The sequence below is a fragment of the Schistocerca nitens genome, chromosome 8, assembly GCF_023898315.1.
Source record: "Schistocerca nitens isolate TAMUIC-IGC-003100 chromosome 8, iqSchNite1.1, whole genome shotgun sequence".
NCBI classification, from domain to species: domain Eukaryota; kingdom Metazoa; phylum Arthropoda; class Insecta; order Orthoptera; family Acrididae; genus Schistocerca; species Schistocerca nitens.
In genome coordinates, this window is record NC_064621.1 from 239838949 (window position 1) to 239857617 (window position 18669).

The 18669-nt window shown below is 42.9% G+C and overlaps 1 protein-coding gene across 1 annotated transcript in view; it reads right to left on the reverse strand.

Annotated features, from left to right (window-relative positions):
• Positions 1–10747: 10747 nt before the first annotated feature.
• The window catches only part of LOC126199713 (uncharacterized), a 626550-nt gene continuing 618628 nt past the window's right edge, over positions 10748–18669 (reverse strand). Inside the window, exon 4 of the mRNA XM_049936640.1 lies at positions 10748–15875. Coding sequence (XP_049792597.1) covers positions 15699–15875 — 177 coding nt within the window. The 3' untranslated portion in view covers positions 10748–15698. The remainder of the gene's footprint in view (positions 15876–18669) is intronic.

The window sequence follows — 18669 nt, forward strand, 5'->3', positions numbered from 1 at the left end:
AAAATGGAAATCAAAAGCTCAGTCTACATATATTAAAGTTCTCCAGGGAAGCTAAGGCGAAATGGCTGCACGAACAATGTGAAGAAATCAAAAAGGAAGCGATCGCATGAAGGATAGGCTCTTAATATACTGCAGGAAAGTCAGTATAACATTCTGTAAAATTAAAAGCAAAAGCTTCAGAATTGAGATGCAGAAGAAATTCCACTGTTAAATGAAAAGGAGAGAGCCGGTAGTGAAAGGAGTACACTGAAGGACTCTATCAGGGGTAGGAAGTGTCTGCTGATGTGACTGAATAAGAAATGAAAGTTTATTTGGAAGACACACGGGATTCATTATTGCAGTCAAACTGTGACAGACCTTTGGAAGACTTGCCATCAAACAAGGTAGAAGTGACAGATAATATTCCTCAGGAATTTCGAAAAATCATATGGGCAAATGGCAATCAAACGACTAGTCACGTTGTGTAGAATCTATGACACAGGAGCCATACCATCAGAAACTCGAAGAAAATATCATCAACAAAATCTCGAAGAGGTAGGAAAAGACAAGTGTGATAATCAGCGATCAATCAGCTTAACGTCTCGTGCATTCAAGTTGTAGACAAGAGTAATACACATAAGACCGGAAAAGAAAATTAAGGATCTGTTAGATGACGATCAGTTTCTTTTTCGGAATCGTAAAGGCACCAGAAAAAATGAAAACCGTTCGTACGATTTGTCGATCTAAAAAAAGGGTTCGACAATGTACAATGGTGCAACATGTCCGAAATTCTCGGAAAAATAAATGTAAACTACAGAGAAAGACAAGTAAAATACAAGATATTTAAGAACCACGAAGAGGCAATAACACTGGAATACCAAAAACGAAGTGTTCTCATTAAAAATGGTGTAAACAGAGCTGCAATCTTTCTCCCGTACTGTTCAGTCTGTACATAGAATAAATAATGACGGACACAAACGGTTCACGGGTTGTGATTCAAATTCAGGGTGCTAGAATATCAACAATAAGATTCACGGTGACATTGCGATTTTCAGTGAATGAGTGGAAGAATTGTAGGACATACTCAACGGAAAGAATAGTCTACTAGGCACAGGAGCTGAGTGATAGTAAATCGAATAAAGGCGAAAGTAATAAGGAATAACGGTAAAGATTAATGATAAGCTTAACGCCAAAATAGGAAACCACAAATCAGACGATGTAAAGGAATTCTGCTACCTTCGACGTAAAATATCGTAGCGGCTGTCGCAGGGCCTATAGGATACATCTGCAGCTGTAACAGTTTGATGCACAATAACTTACTTTCTGTTTCGAAACGTACTTCTGGGAAAAGGTGCATTGTGACTGTGTATTTTAGTATGCTGACTAGTGTTTGATAATTTATTCTAAAGACTTTTGGGTAAATTCTAGCGCATCAGGCGATTTTCTCATGTACTTTTTCGCCGGTAGATGCGCCACGTCGCGTGACTCAGCTTTAATATTATTAACATTTGGTATAGCGCCCGCGCAGCAGTGTACCAGCTGACGCGGAGCTGAGAGGACGTTTGTAGCTGCAGTACAATAATTTTGTTTCTGTTGTCAAACGTTCTTCAGCGAGTAAGTGAACTGCGCCTGTGTAATTTAGTGTACTGACCTGTGTTTACTTACTTACTAGGAGCTGCAGCCTCAGAGCAGCAGTAGGTTATAATTTGTACACAGATTGTACAGGAGCCGTAAGCCGTTAAGTTAGCAGACTGTTCTGCCTGGCGCCGCTAGCTCAAGGGTAGTATCGGCTATCCCTCTTGCAGACCCGTTGCCAGTATCTATGAGGAAGAGTTGGTATCTGTGGATTGTGTCTTCAGAAACTTTTTGCTTGCCGATTTATATACGGTTTCGCTGGACAGAGAAAAATCGCCCTCGACCGCCGCCTTTCCTGGAACCCCCCCCCCCCCCCCCCCCGTCTCTGGACAGTCCAAGCCAAGGCACACACCCGACTCCGTCTCCTTAAACTCCTGTCTCGCCGTACATGGTGTCTGGGCCCCTCCACCATCCTCCACACTTATAAATCCTTCATTCACCCCATCCTTTGCTATGCCCATCCCGCCTGGATTTCCGCCGCTCCCACCTACTACAAGTCCCTCCAAATCCTGGAACGCCATGCGTTCCGCCTCGCCTGTCCCACACGGATCCTATACGACTTGATTTCCTTCCCACACCTCCGCCTTTTCCTCGAATGGATTCAGATTCTTTATACCTCCTGCAAGCTTGATTCTTCCCATCTGCTTGCCTCTTCCATCCTCTCCTACCCCACCCCACTGCCACGCCTGTGCCATTGCATCCCATCTGCTCTCCATCTTCACGCTCTCCATTCCCTTGCCCAAGGTTGCTTCCACCAAGTCCCCCTCCCTGCTGATGTCCTCGTTCCTTCCATATACCCCTCCTACCAGATCTAATCCTCCCCTTCCTCTCGCCCTTCCCCCCTTTCCTCCAGGGCTCCCTCTCTCTTCTTTCTCACCATCCTTTCTTCCTCCCCTCTCCCATTTATCCCACTTCCTCCCCCGCCCCTCCCCAGGCTCCCATACCACACCCTATCCTCTCCCCTCGTCTTTCCCTTCTCTTCTTCCATTGGCTTCTTCCCCCACTCCTTCCCCCCACCCCGGGCCTTCCCCTACACCCAGTGGCAGACCCCCCCCCCCAATCTCATCAAGTGTGTTTGGTGCTTTCTGTGCCAAAGATCGTCACCAGTGTTTAGTGCAATGGTGTTTTCTTCGTTTCTGTGTGTCAGTGTTATCTTCGGTGTGCTCCTTCATTCGAGTGTAAGACTGATTAGTTTCGTTTGTGCACACTGTATACCTTGTTTCTGAAACCAGTGCCTTCCGACGAACGCTTTTATCACTATTCTTGTGTGCGTCTTCTGTTTTTAACATTCATGTATTTCTGCTTCTATGTCTCCATGTTGGCTATATGTTTTTTTCTGTTGGACGCAGAGCGGCATCTGTACGCCGCTGCCAGCCCACCTTTGTATAAAGGAAAATACAATAAAGAAAAAAAACTAGAAAGGAGGCACCAAGTTTGGGGATTGGCCGTAGCGTCGCGACAGGATGTGGTCACGAGGTCCAAGCAGCCGAAACCGCGAGCTACGCAAGGAGGGCCTGCGCGGAGGATACTTCACCGGGCTCAGCCTCGACTACAAGCAGCAGGCTGACATCCCGTCGGATGGTTGGCAACATCTGTGCCGGACGACCGCCCGTGGCCTGGCTGTCCCCTTCTACCTGGCCGTCATTGGCACCACTCAGTAACCGCTGCGACTCACCGTGGATCCATGGAGGTGTATGCTGATAAAAGGGAGTAACATTCTGTAATCCTCGTGGTGACTGGTGTCATTGTCTACCCCATCTCCTAATTATTTTCTGGTTTGCCAAATTTTTTCAGATGACTCTGAGCACTACGGGACTTAACTTCTAAGGTCATCAGTCCCCTAGAACTTAGGAATACTTAAACTTAACTAACCTAAGGACATCACACACATCCATGCTTGAGGCCGGATTCGAACCTGCAACCGTAGCGGTCACGCGGTTCCAGACTGTAACGCCTAGAACCGCACGGCCACCCCTGCCGGCTCCTGGTTTGCACCCGACCCTCAGAGTTTTACTCTGTCGGTTCTTTGGTCGTAAATATATACCGTAGTAATGTACTAGACACTAGTTGTCGTTTGAAAATTTGTTCCGATATTATACTGTCCTTCCTTTCTGGTTCATGTTGTTGTTGTGGTCTTCAGTCCTGAGACTGGTTTGATGCAGCTCTCCATGCTACTCTATCCTGTGCAAGCTTCTTCATCTCCCAGTACCTACTGCAACCTACATCCTTCTGAATCTGCTTAGTGTATTGATCTCTTGGTCTCCCTCTACGATTTTTACCCTCCACGCTGCCCTCCAATGCTAAATTTGTGATCCCTTGATGCCTCAAAACATGTCCTACCAACCGATCCCTTCTTCTAGTCAAGTTGTGCCACAAACTTCTCTTCTCCCCAATTCTATTCAATACCCCTCATTAGTTACGTGATCTACCCATCTAATCTTCAGCATTCTTCTGTAGCACCACATTTCGAAAGCTTCTATTCTCATCTTGTCTAAACTATTTATCGTCCATGTTTCACTTCCATACATGGCTACACTCCATACAAATACTTTCAGAAACGACTTCCTAACACTTAAATCAATACTCGATGTTAACAAATTTCTCTTCTTCAGAAACGCTTTCCTTGCCATTGCCAGTCTACATTTTATATCCTCTCTACTTCGACCATCATCAGTTATTTTACTCCCTAAATAGCAAAACTCCTTTACTACTTTAAGTGTCTCATTTCCTAATCTAATTCCCTCAGCATCACCCGACTTAATTTGACTACATTCCATTATCCTCGTTTTGCTTTTGTTGATGTTCATCTTATATCCTCCTTTCAAGACACTGTCCATTCCGTTCAACTGCTCTTCCAAGTCCTTTGCTGTCTCTGACAGAATTACAATGTCATCGGCGAACCTCAAAGTTTTTACTTCTTCTCCATGAATTTTAATACCTACTCCGAATTTTTCTTTTGTTTCCTTTACTGCTTGCTCAATATACAGATTGAATAACATCGGGGAGAGGCTACAACCCTGTCTCACTCCCTTCCCAACCACTGCTTCCCTTTCATGCCCTTCGACTCTAATAACTGCCATCTGGTTTCTGTACAAATTGTAAATAGCCCTTCGTTCCCTGTATTTTACCCCTGCCACCTTCAGAATTTGAAAGAGAGTATTCCAGTCAACATTGTCGAAAGCTTTCTCTAAGTCTACAAATGCCAGAAACGTAGGTTTGCCTTTTCTTAATCTTTCTTCCAAGATAAGTCGTAAGGTCAGTATTGCCTCGCGTGTTCCAACATTTCTACGGAATCCAAACTGGTTCATACCCGATCATTAATCTCTTAAAGAATCAGCTCCTGGTCGGAAATACAGTCGTAACAATTGTACCAAGGCACAGGTTGCCGTTAAAAGAACAGGATTCTTGTGGTTAGGTTAGATGTTAAGTGGTTCAATTCGTTGATTGTAATTGTATTTGAGTTAAACTGAACTACCTGTTGTCCTAAGCTGTGCGTTCCTGTCTTTGAAAAATCAAGTCATTACTGGTGTATTTTTATCTGGATCTTGTGGTTCCGCGAGTGAGTTCTCTTCTAATAAGTGCTCATACGTAATGTTTTAAAATGTTCCTTCAGACCGGCCTTCATAACTGAGAAGCAATTTAACTTTTGACATATTAACAGCCAACTGTCACTAGGGCTTTAGTCAAAATAAGATTGTCAAAATGGACGGCTTGGCAGCCAGTCACTCCTTGTTGCTGATTGAAAGCTACTCGCTTTGAAGTAAGCCTTATCATTGTCATAATTGTTTCCTAATTTGTATAACCTTTAAGCATATGTACGCATCTCAACCCCGATCCTTTCGACATGCAGTTTTCAAATAAAAAAATCTTTACTTTATTTTTTGAGTAGTTGAAACATTCTTATCAAAAATGTTACTTATATTATTTCATGTGTTGCAGAAGGGCATTTAACAAGAGAAGCTGTGTCCAGCGTGGTAGTAAACACTGCTGTTTCATCCAATAACGGGCGGGCTGCAGGTCCTGACCCTTGTAATTTTTGTCATTTTGTTCTTGTTTTGATTTTCTTCTAAAAGTTTATTCATTTCACAAATTTGTTAATATGCAAAGGAAACAAATTTATGATTATATTTATTGTTAAATAAACAATCTGTGTGAAACGAAAGTTATATTGGTGGGTCCTCCACTCCACATTTTCCTCAATACCAGTACATACCACGTCTCAGTATATATCGTCTTTTTTACTGAGATTTTCACTTATTTCTGAGTAGAAGTGACCAGTAGCTGACTATTCAGCTGTTTTTAGCAGCGGTATTTATTTTTGTGGTAAGAGTTTGCATATTTTTCTATTGTTTGTGTTGAGTGAGTTCGGTTCTTGGATTATTGTTACATTATCTGCCTTGGGAGAACCAGTCATGACAAAACTCTACCATCTGGTGAGCAAGATGTATGAGACAGGCGAAATACCCACAGACTTCAAGAAGAATATAATAATTCCAATCCCAAAGAAAGCAGGTGTTGACAGATGTGAAAATTACCGAACTATCAGTTTAATAAGTTACAGCTGCAAAATACTAACGCGAATTCTTTACAGACGAATGGAAAAACTGGTAGAAGCGGACCTCGGGGAAGATCAGTTTGGATTCCGTAGAAATGTTGGAACACGTGAGGCAATACTAACCTTACGACTTATCTTAGAAGAAAGATTAAGAAAAGGCAAACCTACGTTTCTAGCATTTGTAGACTTAGAGAAAGCTTTTGACAACGTTACTCTCTTTCAAATTCTGAAGGTGGCACGGGTAAAATACAGGGAACGAAACGCTATTTACAATTTGTACAGAAACCAGATGGCAGTTATAAGAGTCGAGGGGCATGAAAGGGAAGCAGTGGTTGGCAAAGGAGTGAGACAGGGTTGTAGCCTCTCCCCGTTGCTATTCAATCTGTATATTGAGCAAGCAGTAAAGGAAACAAAAGAAAAATTCGGAGTAGGTATTAAAATTCATGGAGAAGAAGTAAAAACTTTGAGGTTCGCCGATGACATTGTAATTCTGTCAGAGACAGCAAAGGACTTGGAAGAGCTGTTGAACGGAATGGACAGTGTCTTGAAAGGAGGATATAAGATGAACATCAACAAAAGCAAAACGAGGATAATGTAATGTAGTCAAATTAAATCGGGTGATGCTGAGGGGATTAGATTAGGAAATGAGACACTTAAAGTAGTAAAGGAGTTTTGCTATTTAGGGAGTAAAATAACTGATGATGGTCGAAGTAGAGAGGATATAAAATGTAGACTGGCAATGGCAAGAAAGTCGTTTCTGAAGAAGAGAAATTTGTTAACATCGAGTATAGATTTAAGTGTCAGGAAGTCGTTTGTGAAAGTATTTGTATGGAATGTAGCCATGTATGGAAGTGAAACATGGACGATAGCCAGTTCGGACAAGAAGAGAATAGAAGCTTTCGAAATGTGGTGCTACAGAAGAATGCTGAAGATAAGGTGGGTAGATCACGTAACTAATGAGGAGGTATTGAATAGGATTGGGGAGAAGAGAAGTTTGTGGCACAAATTGACTAGAAGAAGGGATCGGTTGGTAGGACATGTTTTGAGGCATCAAGGGATGACAGATTTAGCATTGGAGGGCAGCGTGGAGGGTAAAAATCGTAGAGGGAGACCAAGAGATGAATACACTAACCAGATTCAGCAGGATGTAGGTTGCAGTAGGTACTGGGAGATGAAGAAGCTTGCAAAGGATAGAGTAGCATGGAGAGCTGCATCAAACCAGTCTCAGGACTGAAGACCACAACAACAACATCTGTGGTTCAGACAATAACTGACTGAAGGTGGTTAGGAACTGCGCCTGTTGTCCACGGATGCAGGGGAACTGGCCGCTGCCATAATCAGCTGGAAGCAGTGCTGGCCACGATGGACTGGCTTCAGGCTGCTGCCCCGCGCTGTGGTAGCGTTGAGCCACCTGAGACGGATTTCATGGCACCTGTGGAGCCCACAGCGTCACTTGGGATCCTTGATGACGCTGCGTCCTCCAATTTACTCGTCCTGGCGGATCGATATTTAGCTGACGATGATTGGTGAACAGTGGCTGTGTCTCTATGCGGAAGATGAAAGTAGATACAGGCCACACGGCTGTCAGATTGTGTCTTAAAAACAGGAATAAGGTGTCGCCTTTTGCTGAAAGTACATCTGATAAGCATTTGAAGCCTTTCATTTTGGGAATGTGGATCCAGACAACGGCAGAGGGTGAGATTGCTTGTCACTGGAAGCTCAAATGCTAAGCCGGTGATGGAGCCGTTCAGCAAAATAGCGAGCAAGCTCGAAGGGAAGGCCCATGTCCACCACAGGGTCTCGTCCGAGACGTGGAGGAGGCTCTTCCGGCAGCAATTGAGCACACTGCATGCTTACGGGTGCAGATCGTGGCGCATATCGACACGAATGACGCCTGCCACCTTCGTACATTTGGCTGGCTGATGTGGTGTAGACTGCTAGCTTGTCTGCAGGCTGGAGGCAGAGCTATCGTTTCGCAGCGTCGTTCCCAGGACCGATTGTGGCTTTTGGTTTGGAGCAGAGTGGCAGGTCTCAACCAGAGACTAGGACGGTTCTACGATTGTATCGGATGTAAATTTCTCAACCTCCTCAGTTGGGTGGAGAATTGTAGGGTTTCCTTAATACTTAGGCGTGCTCTACAAGTAGGAAGTGGCTACTAGGCTAGTAGAGTATGTGTGGAGTGCACATGTGGATTTCTTAGTTAAAGAAATTCTTCCACAGGCCCGATAAGATGTGTTCTGCAGAGTAGTATTCGTCACAGTATTTTGGAGAAATAAAATGTTAACATGGTATTAATTAACTACAAAAGTATCAGTGGAAAGATCCAGAAACAAGTCACGCTTATAAACTGTAAAATGGTTCAAATGGCTCTGAGCACTATGGGACTTAACATCTGAGGTCATCAGTCCCCTAGAACTTAGAACTACTTAAACCTAACTAACATAAAGACATCACACACATCCATGCCCGAGGCAGGATTCGAACCTGCGACCGTAGCGGTCACGCGGTTCCAATCTATAGGGCCTAGAACCGCTCGGCCACTCCGGCCGGCTATAAACGGTAACAATGCCCACATAGTACTATTGACAGAAAGCTGGCTGAATCCAGACGTCAGTACCAACGAAATTCTAAATTCCGGCTGGAATGTGTATCGCGGAGATAGGTTGAACGCTGGTGGTGGATGCATCTTTATAGCCAAAAAAAAAAAAAAATGATAATATCTAGTAAGATTATTACGCATTCCGACTGCGAAATAATTTTGGTGAAGCCAAGTATTAGAGATGGATCAAACATTGTCGTCGTATGCTTTTACAGACCCCCTGCATAAGGAACAGTAGTGATACAGCATTTGAAGGAAAACGTGGAGAATTTTTCACGTTATTCCCCGGTAGTTCTGTAGTATTAAGTGGAGACCTCAACTTACCAGCTACAGACTGGGAGAATCTAGATCTACATCTACATCCATACTCCGCAAGCCAACTGACGGTGTGTGGCGGAGGGTACCCTGAGTACCTCAATCGGTTCTCCCTTCTATTCCAGTCTCGTATTGTTCGTGGAAAGATGGATTGTCGGTATGCCTCTGTGTGGGCTCTAATCTCTCTGATTTTGTCCTCATGGTCTCTTCGCGAGATATACGTAGGAGGGAGCAATATACTGCTTGACTCTTCGGTGAAGGTATGTTCTCGAAACTTCAACAAAAGCCCGTACCGAGCTACTGAGCGTCTCTCCTGCAGACTCTTCCACTGGAGTTTATCTATCATCTCCGTAACACTTTCGCGATTACTAAATGATCCTGTAACGAAGCGCGCTGCTCTCCGTTGGATCTTCTCTATCTCTTCTATCAACCCTATCTGGTACGGATCCCACACCGCTGAGCAGTATTCAAGCAGTGGGTGAACAAGCGTACTGTAACCTACTTCCTTTGTTTTCGGATTGCATTTCCTTAGGATTCTTCCAACGAATCTCAGTCTGGCATCTGCTTTACCGACGATCAACTTTATATGATCATTCCATTTTAAATAACTCCTAATGCGTACTCTCAGATAATTTATGGAATTAACTGCTTCCTGTTGCTGACCTGCTATTTTGTAGCTAAATGATAAGGGATCTATCTTTCTATGTATTCGCAGCACATTACACTTGTCTACCCTCCATGTTGCCCTCCAATGATAAATTTGTGATCCCTTGATGCCTCGGAACATGTCCTACCAACCGGTCCCTTCTTCTTGTCAAGTTGTGTCACAAACTCCTCTTCTCCCCAATTCTATTCAATACCTCCTCATTAGTTATGTGATCTACCCATCTAATCTTCAGCATTCTTCTGTAGCACCACATTTCGAAATCTTCTATTCTCATCTTGTCCAAACTATTTATCGTCCATGTTTCACTTCTATACATGGCTACACTCCATACAAATACTTTCAGAAACGACTTCCTGACACTTAAATCTATACCCGATGTTAACAAATCTCTCTTCTTCAGAAACGCTTTCCTTGCCATTGCCAGTCTACATTTTATATCCTCTCTACTCCGACCATCATCAGTTATTTTGCTCCCCAAATAGCAAAACTCCTTTACTACTTTAAGTGTCTCATTTCCTAATCTAATTCCTTCAGCATCACCCGACTTAATTCGACTACATTCCATTATCCTCATTTTGCTTTTGTTGATGTTCATCTTATACCCTCCTTTCAGGAGACTGTCCATTCCGTTCAACTGCTCTTCCAAACTGCGACAAAATGTTATTTATTTACCACTTCTTGAGCCTCATTATCTGATCTTCTTATAAGCTCATCATCCACTGAAATATCAAACTATAATAGTTTTTAACCTAAAGATTTATAATATTATGCATGCGTTAGTGGCCGACAGTGACTCGATTTTGAAAACTGATTCATTTACAAATTTCACATGATTCTGTGCTTTTCTTTTTTAGAGCTGCTCGGTACATAGAGGAGACCTGCTTGACGCCGTAATTTCTTTTAGTTCGCTGAACTTGATAGAGGAGACTCACCTGGAATGACGGGCAAAGCCTGTATCGAAGACGAGGAAAGGGTATAAAGAATGCAAATGCTATGCTAAAGTAAACATCTCTTTATTTACATAATTCATTATACATCAGCTTTAGTCATTAAACAAATTACAGAAGAGCAGAAACAGAGCAGAAAACACAGCAGTTGGCAGTTACTCGCTGGTCGGAGCGCCGCTGATACGGTTTCGGGACGTGGGTCTCTTGTTTCACAACGGCCACTTTATTCGCACGTAATTTCCTTTTACCCGCGTAATGCGTTCCACCTGAGTAACAAGATTTCCGTAATCTCCGGACCGGTGAGCTGCTGGCTGGCATTCTGACGCGCAGGCGCAGAAGCGGCGGTGCTGGAGTTACCGTAGCCAGCTTAAGCAATCAGCTGCAAGAGTAGGGCCATCAAACGTCTGCTGCTCTGCTGACGGCCGTAGCCCGAAGCTGAAATCTTTATTAGCCAAGGCATTCCATCTAGGAGCGTCTTTTGTAGTTTTAAGGGACATACCATTTCCATATCTTGCAGAGCAACTATAGATATAGTTTGGTATCATTGACGGCGCTCGAAGCTAAGTATACAGGCAGCTGATAAAGGGGAACAAAAAACAAAAGGAGAGAGAGGGGAAGAGTGCAGAAAAACAAAATATGTATACAAGATGTATTCAAACTAATGTGAAACTGACACAAGTGCAACCACACGATAATAGAAGCAAAAACGTGCCATTATTCTTAGACCCCCAAGCGAGACATTGTGAGGTAACTATGAATAGTCGTCACCAGCCGCCTTTGGCTGCAGTATGAAGTATTGCGCATTTTAGAATAAGTGTTCTTTGTAAAATTTTCGATTAATTGACCACCAAATGTGGCTCAAATTACAACCGTGGCCTATGGTTAGAAAATAAGGTACATGCATGCACTTGAACATTTTGCTGCCGATGACTCTAACACTCCAAACTTGTCCAAGATGTACAGGTCGTGCAGTACCTGTATACTTTGGCCTCCGTGATCACCTGATCTCACTATTGTTCTTTTTTTTTTACGGACAGCCGACAAGTGAAGTGCACAGCACTTCCCTTGCTACGATTGGAGAACTGGAGCAGCCAATCGTGCACTGTACGAGATAATCTGCGGGCGAGTATAGCTCACTGCAAACACTTGTATCATATTGCTTCCAAACGCGAGCGCGATACCTAGAACACCTGCTTCAATAGGTAGAAGTCCACAGTGCATTGTACCATCGAACATGATGAAGTAATATTGTATGTCTTGTTACGATATCCCATGGGTGAAGTTCAAGCCCACTTACATGAGGACTTAATCGGAAACTCTACATTTCAAACATACAAGTGACTTAGCTGCCCCACTCAGATTTTATGCAACCCAAAACCTTCAGAAACCACACGCAAGATTCTTATATTGTCTCACTTGCTAGGCGCAAACTATTAGCCCTACATAAAAAATGAACAGGACTTTTTCGTAGGAAATTTAATGTAGCTGAATTTTGTACTGAAATACTTTATCGCTGGAGGCCACAGTTTTTGATTTATTCAAGAAAAACGCGTTTGAAGAAAACTTTCAACCATTTTTGTTGAATAATTCGAAAACCGTGGCTTCCACCCAAAAGCCATCACAGTACAAAATTTACCTACATTAAATTTACTAAAAAAATGTTTTTCCATCTTTTCTGTAGGACTAATAGTTTACACGTAGTGAGCGAGACAATATGAATATCTCGCGCGTGGTTTTCCAAGGTGATGCGAGTTGCATAAAAGCCATAGATAGGGGCAGCTGTATCACCTTGTATTTCTACTAACTAGAATATATTTCATACTGAAGTCTGCAGTGGCTGTATACCAAATTTCAACAACGATCTAAACAAACATATAGTTTGCAAACACGTGTTTACTGGAAGGTTTTTGCTTCTATTATGATATATTTTCAGCCGAGTCTGTTGTTGCTGTTAATTATGATGGAATCTATCTATATCACCAAGTACCCAAACTCCATATTTCTGAACTCTCCTGCCACCTGTGGCACGTGTGGTAAGAACTACACAGACATTAAGTTTCTCCAGCTGGAAGGAAAATGTTCCCAAATCATAATGTATCTGTGACATCATATTTACAAAATATGTGGGTTATCACTTTCAGTAGGCAACTCTTTCGCTATGCGTTTACATGTGTGATAACGAATACAGAGATAGAGTGAGAGGTAGAAAGAGAGAGGTGATATTGATGGAAAGACCCAAATGTTTGTAGGTAATATTGAACAGAGTGTACGATTTTGGGAAGTAGCCACTGACAACCAAAAGCTGTCCAACAGTGCTGTTGGGATTCCACAACACTGCATAATTTGCGATTGACACGTATTGTAACCACATTGTCCTCGTTTCATAATCCAGATAGTTCATCTACAAATCGCACTCAAGCAAATCTACATTGCTACACTCTACTTGATGATGGAGGTACAAAATAGTCCGAGGCTCTTGGTCTAGTAAAATAAAGTCTCTGGTGAAACACATCTGTGCATATCAACTGCTATTCATATCAGTTCCGTTGGGCTTAACCTCGTTTCGAGCTAACAGGATGCTTTCTTAATCAGACTCATAGAGTCTGGAAACACTGTCGTAAATCTTGCTTATATATTAGGATGTAGTTTTGCAGTTCAACAAAGAAAATAAACTGCTTATCTATATCAGAAGGAAAAGAAAAGAAAAATAACATAACAAAATAACACCATGAGTTACATGCTTCGCTGCTGCGTAGAAATAAGCACCTTCACTCGCTAGCGCCAGTGAGTTATGCCTAAATTCTAAACTAAATTATAATTTAGAGCACCATTATTCATAGCGTTATTACATAATTACAATGTAAGTACATATGTGAATATCCTTTTCTACTAAGGTCTACATTCGTGTCTGCACAAATTGTACAATGTTCAGTTCTTGAGCAAATATTCTCGTTTCTAATCAAAATAGTCGCCTCTGTTCACATCAATTACATGTATAATGTATTAGTAAAATACATTCATGATTTTTATTACTTTCGATAGCTCCTTTAAATTAAACTTTACAGCTTCTCACTACGAAATTTCGGTAGTTTTGATGTCCTCGTTACAGTATGATACATAATGAACTGTATTCCCTTACGAGTGTATTTCAAATTTTCATAAATGAAATATGGCCTGGTTACCTAAGTGAAACTATGTTGAACACTACATCCAGAACAGATTAAGTAATCCAAACAATCAAAGTAACGCATCAGTCATCATTCTTCACTCATTTAATTTTTTATTTACACCTCTATTTCGTCAAAAGTGCATTAAAAGGATTTCTGTTCTGGAGAGACCCATAAGCAGTGGGAACAAGAATTGTGTGTGATCTGACGAGGTTCTGGTGGAGTGCAGCCTTTTGCAAAAACAGGAGACGCAATGGCTATAGAAAAACACATCGACTCCAGTGATGATAAATGTTGGTGAAAAGCTGTTACGCAGAAGTGTTGATCACCTTAGAAAATCCCCAAATCATTTCCCGTAAAAAGAAAATGAGATCTCACCATCAGGCGCATGACTTCAGTCCTGATAAAAATAATGCTATTAAAACAGCGTCCGTTAAAAACTTGGCAAGTAGATTGAAAGAAGAACTGATACTAGAGTGGTGGAGTGTATTAAGTAAGCACTTCGGAATTTAGAGAATTCGATGACGGTGAAAATCATCATTCAGCCAAGTTATTCTTCAGGGTTATTCTTCAAGGTGACATTGCATTCTTTTTTCATACAGTACTTCAGAGGATATCTGACACAAGTCGCAACTTTCGAAGTACTCACGAGGTACTTCTGTATCAGTTTTCTCCATGTGATACATATTCGATGCTCGGTTGAGAAGATTAATTAGGCCTAAAAATGAAAGAGGTGACATAATAACTACAATTTTTGCAATTTTTGGCGCAGTCCTTATAAGTGGCCCCTGACAGTTTTCTCCTATGTTATCAAAGAAGTCAAAAGTATTTGACCGGTGTCCTTCATTCAATCTCCAGCAACAAAAACCACGTAGGAATGTCTTTACGGGAACTTAAAATACTAAAACAACCTCTAAATGACTCAGATCCCCATAAAACCCTTATTAAAGACTTAACTACTGAATTGTAGGATCATATCTGATTCTTCTTCGTGATGAATATGCACCTCCCTTGTTGTTCAACCAAGTATCGATCTTAGTGTCTTTAAGTACAACTGATACATAGTGGCCGACAACAGAGCCACATCCAACAAAATTTGCTTAAAAATAGAAATAACAGAATTTACGACACATTCAATATATTAATCTGGAATGAAAATGTTTCAGTTTCACATTTTCCTTGTACACCAAGCAGCTTCTCTCGCATGTAAATACTGCAGAATGTAGCACTGCCCAATGATGAAAACAGGATTAATGTAAGAAACAGGAAGTATCCGTTATATTGAGCTTAATTTTTCCCATAAACTAACGCGACCATACCATGTCGCGAACATCGATCAGTAGTTGAGAATTCTGACAATATGTATCCCAACTACTTAGAAAATCGTGGACTTAATCGAAGCAAGTGAATTCAATGAGTCACGGCTTGCTGTGGGCGGCAAAATGAGTTCTCGGTTATTCTCTGAAGGACTCATCAGTAGACAAATTCAGTCGTGAGGCAGAAACTCTTCGCAAGTGAGACAGATTCACAGTGGGGCATTTACCCAGTCATCTGGAAGTGAGCGGTAGGTATTACAACCAATCGTGTACGAAGCACACCTCCGCCTTAGAGGGACCAAAACAACTGTTGCAGATCCAGTACAGAGAGAATTCCGCACAGCAACAAGCAGTAGGTGTTAGGGAGCGATGGTCTCTAGGTATGACTCCGTCGAAGTGTGTCCCATCGCGCAGCTGGTCGATATCGGGCAGCACGTGTAGAATGCAGCCACGTGTCAGGTGGTCGATGCGTTGCAGTCCCTCGCTCGTGAACGCCAGTGGTCTTGTTGGGCCGCTGCTTACGAGCAGGCGTAGCAGCGCACCAGGCCCACCTCGTCACAGTGCATGCACTTCAGCGCGACGAACTCGGAGGTGAAGTGGTTGCGGTGCATCGACTTCTTGGAGCCGTTGCAGACGGAGCAGGGCAGCAGCCGGAAGCCACCACACACCTGGCACGTATGGCATACCGTGGGGTCCTGCAACACACACACACGTCTTGTAGCAGTCTCCCATCCTACCAAAACAGAATAATTGCATATTCATTTGGTAAAAGCTAGAAAAATCAACATCTAAAGCATGCAAACGGTAACTGTTTACATCACGAAATACATTCGCATTATGCGACTATGCACTGACGTCGGCTGTTTGCGACCGCCGGCCGAAGTGGCCGTGCGGTTAAAGGCGCTGCAGTCTGGAACCGCAAGACCGCTACGGTCGCAGGTTCGAATCCTGCCTCGGGCATGGATGTTTGTGATGTCCTTAGGTTAGTTAGGTTTAACTAGTTCTAAGTTCTAGGGGACTAATGACCTCAGCAGTTGAGTCCCATAGTGCTCAGAGCCATTTGAACCATTTTTGTTTGCGACCGGGTCCAAGGAGATATACGGGCCCTGTGGCGTATGTCATAGCACATGACATTATACAGCGTGGTCCATTGATCGTGACCGGGCCAAATATATCACGAATAAGCGTCAAACGAAAAAACTACAAAGAACGAAACTTGTCTAGCTTGAAGGGGAAAACCAGATGGCGCTATGGTTGGTCCCCTAGATGGCGCTGCCATAAATCAAACGGATATCTTCTGCGTTTTTTTTTAAATAGGAACCCCTATTTTTTATTACATATTCGTGTAGTACGTAAAGAAATATGTTTTAGTTGGACCACTTTTTTCGCTTTGTGATAGATGGCTCTGTAATACTCACAAGCATATGGGTCACAATTTTAGGCGAGCAGTTGGTAACTGTAGGTTTTTTAAATTAAAATACAGAACGTAGGTACGTTTGAACATTTTATTTCGGTTGTTGCAATGTGATAAATGAACGTTTGTGAACTTATCATTTCTGAGAACGCATGTTTTAACAGCGTGATTACCTGTAAATACCACATTAATGCAATAAATGCTCAAAATGATGTCCGACAACCTCAGTGCATTTGGCAATACCTGTACCGACATTCCTCTCAACAGCGAGTAGTTCGCCTTCCGTAATCTTCGCACATGCATTGACAATGCACTGACGCATGCTGTCAGCCGTTGTCGGTGTATCAACTTTCCCCACTGAAAGAAATCCGGGGACGTCAGATCCGGTGAACGTGCGGGCCATGGTATGGTGATTCGACGACCAATCCACCTGTCATGAAATATGTTATTCAATACCGCTTAAACCGCACGCGAGCTATGTGCAGGACATCCATCATGTTGGAAGTACATCGCCATTTTGTCATGCAGTGAAACGTCTTATAGTAACATCGGTAGAACATTACATAGGAAATCAGCATTCATTGCACCATTCAGACTGCCATCGATAAAATGGGCGCCAATTATTCTTTCTCTCATAATGCCGCACCATACATTAACCCGCCAAGGTCGCTGATGTTCCACTTGTAGCAGGCATCGTGGATTTTCCGTTGCCCAGTAGTGCATATTATGCCGGTTTACGTTACCGCTGTTGGTGAATGACGTTTCGTCGCTAAATAGAACGCGTGCAAAAACTCTGTCATCGTCCCGTAATTTCACTTGTGCACAGTTGCAGAACTGTACACATTCAAAGTCATCGCCATGCAATTTCTGGCGCATAGAAATATGGTACGTGTGCAATCGGTGTTGATGTAGCATTCTCAACACCGACGTTTTTGAGATTCCCGATCCTCGCCAAATTTGTCTGCTACTGATGTGCGGATTAACCGCAACAGCAGCTAAAACACCTACTTGTTGCAGGTCGTGGTTGACGTTTCACATGTGACTGAAACTTCCTGTTTCCTTAAATAACGTAACTATCCGGCGAACGGTCCGGACACATGGATGATGTCGTCCAGGATGCCGAACAGCATACATAGCACACGCCCGTTGGGCATTTTGATCACGATATCCACACATCAACACGATATCGACATTTTCCGCAATTGGTAAACGGTCCATTTTAACATTGATAAGCAAATACCGTCCGCACTGGAAGAATGTTACGCGATACCACGTACTTATATGTTTGTGACTATTACAGCGCCATTTATCACAAAGCGAAATAAGTGATCCAACTAAAACATTCATATTTCTTTAGGTACTACACGAATATGTAATAAAAAATGGGGGTTCCTATTTAAAGAAACGCAGTTGATATCAGTTTGACCTATGGCAGCGCCATCTCGCGGGCCAACCATAGCGCCATCTGGTTTCTCCCTTCAATCTAGACGAGTTTCGTTCTTTGTAGTTTTTTCGTTTGATGCTTATTTCGTGAGATGTTTGGCTATGTCACTATCAATGGACCACCCTGTAGATCTTACAAGTTGTAGCGGCCGCGTCTACATGGTGGAGACTTCTTTAATACTTCGTAGCTGCGCGTTTAGATACATTCACCTTGTCGATAAGGTACTACAAAGTTAAGGACTTCAGTGAGTACCTTTTCATTGATATACTGACTTACCACCTGGTTCCAGACCCCCCCCCCCCCAAATTCTATAAGTCCCTCCAGATCCTTGAGCGTCATGCACTCCGCCTTGCCTTCCGTATACGCCTCCCATCCCCCATGCGGATCCTCTATGATCTCATTCCTTTCCCCCATCTGCTCCTATTCCTCGAACATATCCGCATCCTCTACACCTCCCGCCGTTTTGAACCCCCTCACTCCCTGGTTGCTCCTCTCCTCTCCCATTCCCGCCCCCTGCCACGTCTTCACCGTTGTGTCCCCCCTACCCTCCATCTCTACACCCTACATCTCCTTTCCCAAGGTGGCTTCCATCAACTCCCCCTCCCGGACGATGCCCTCTCTCCCTCCATTT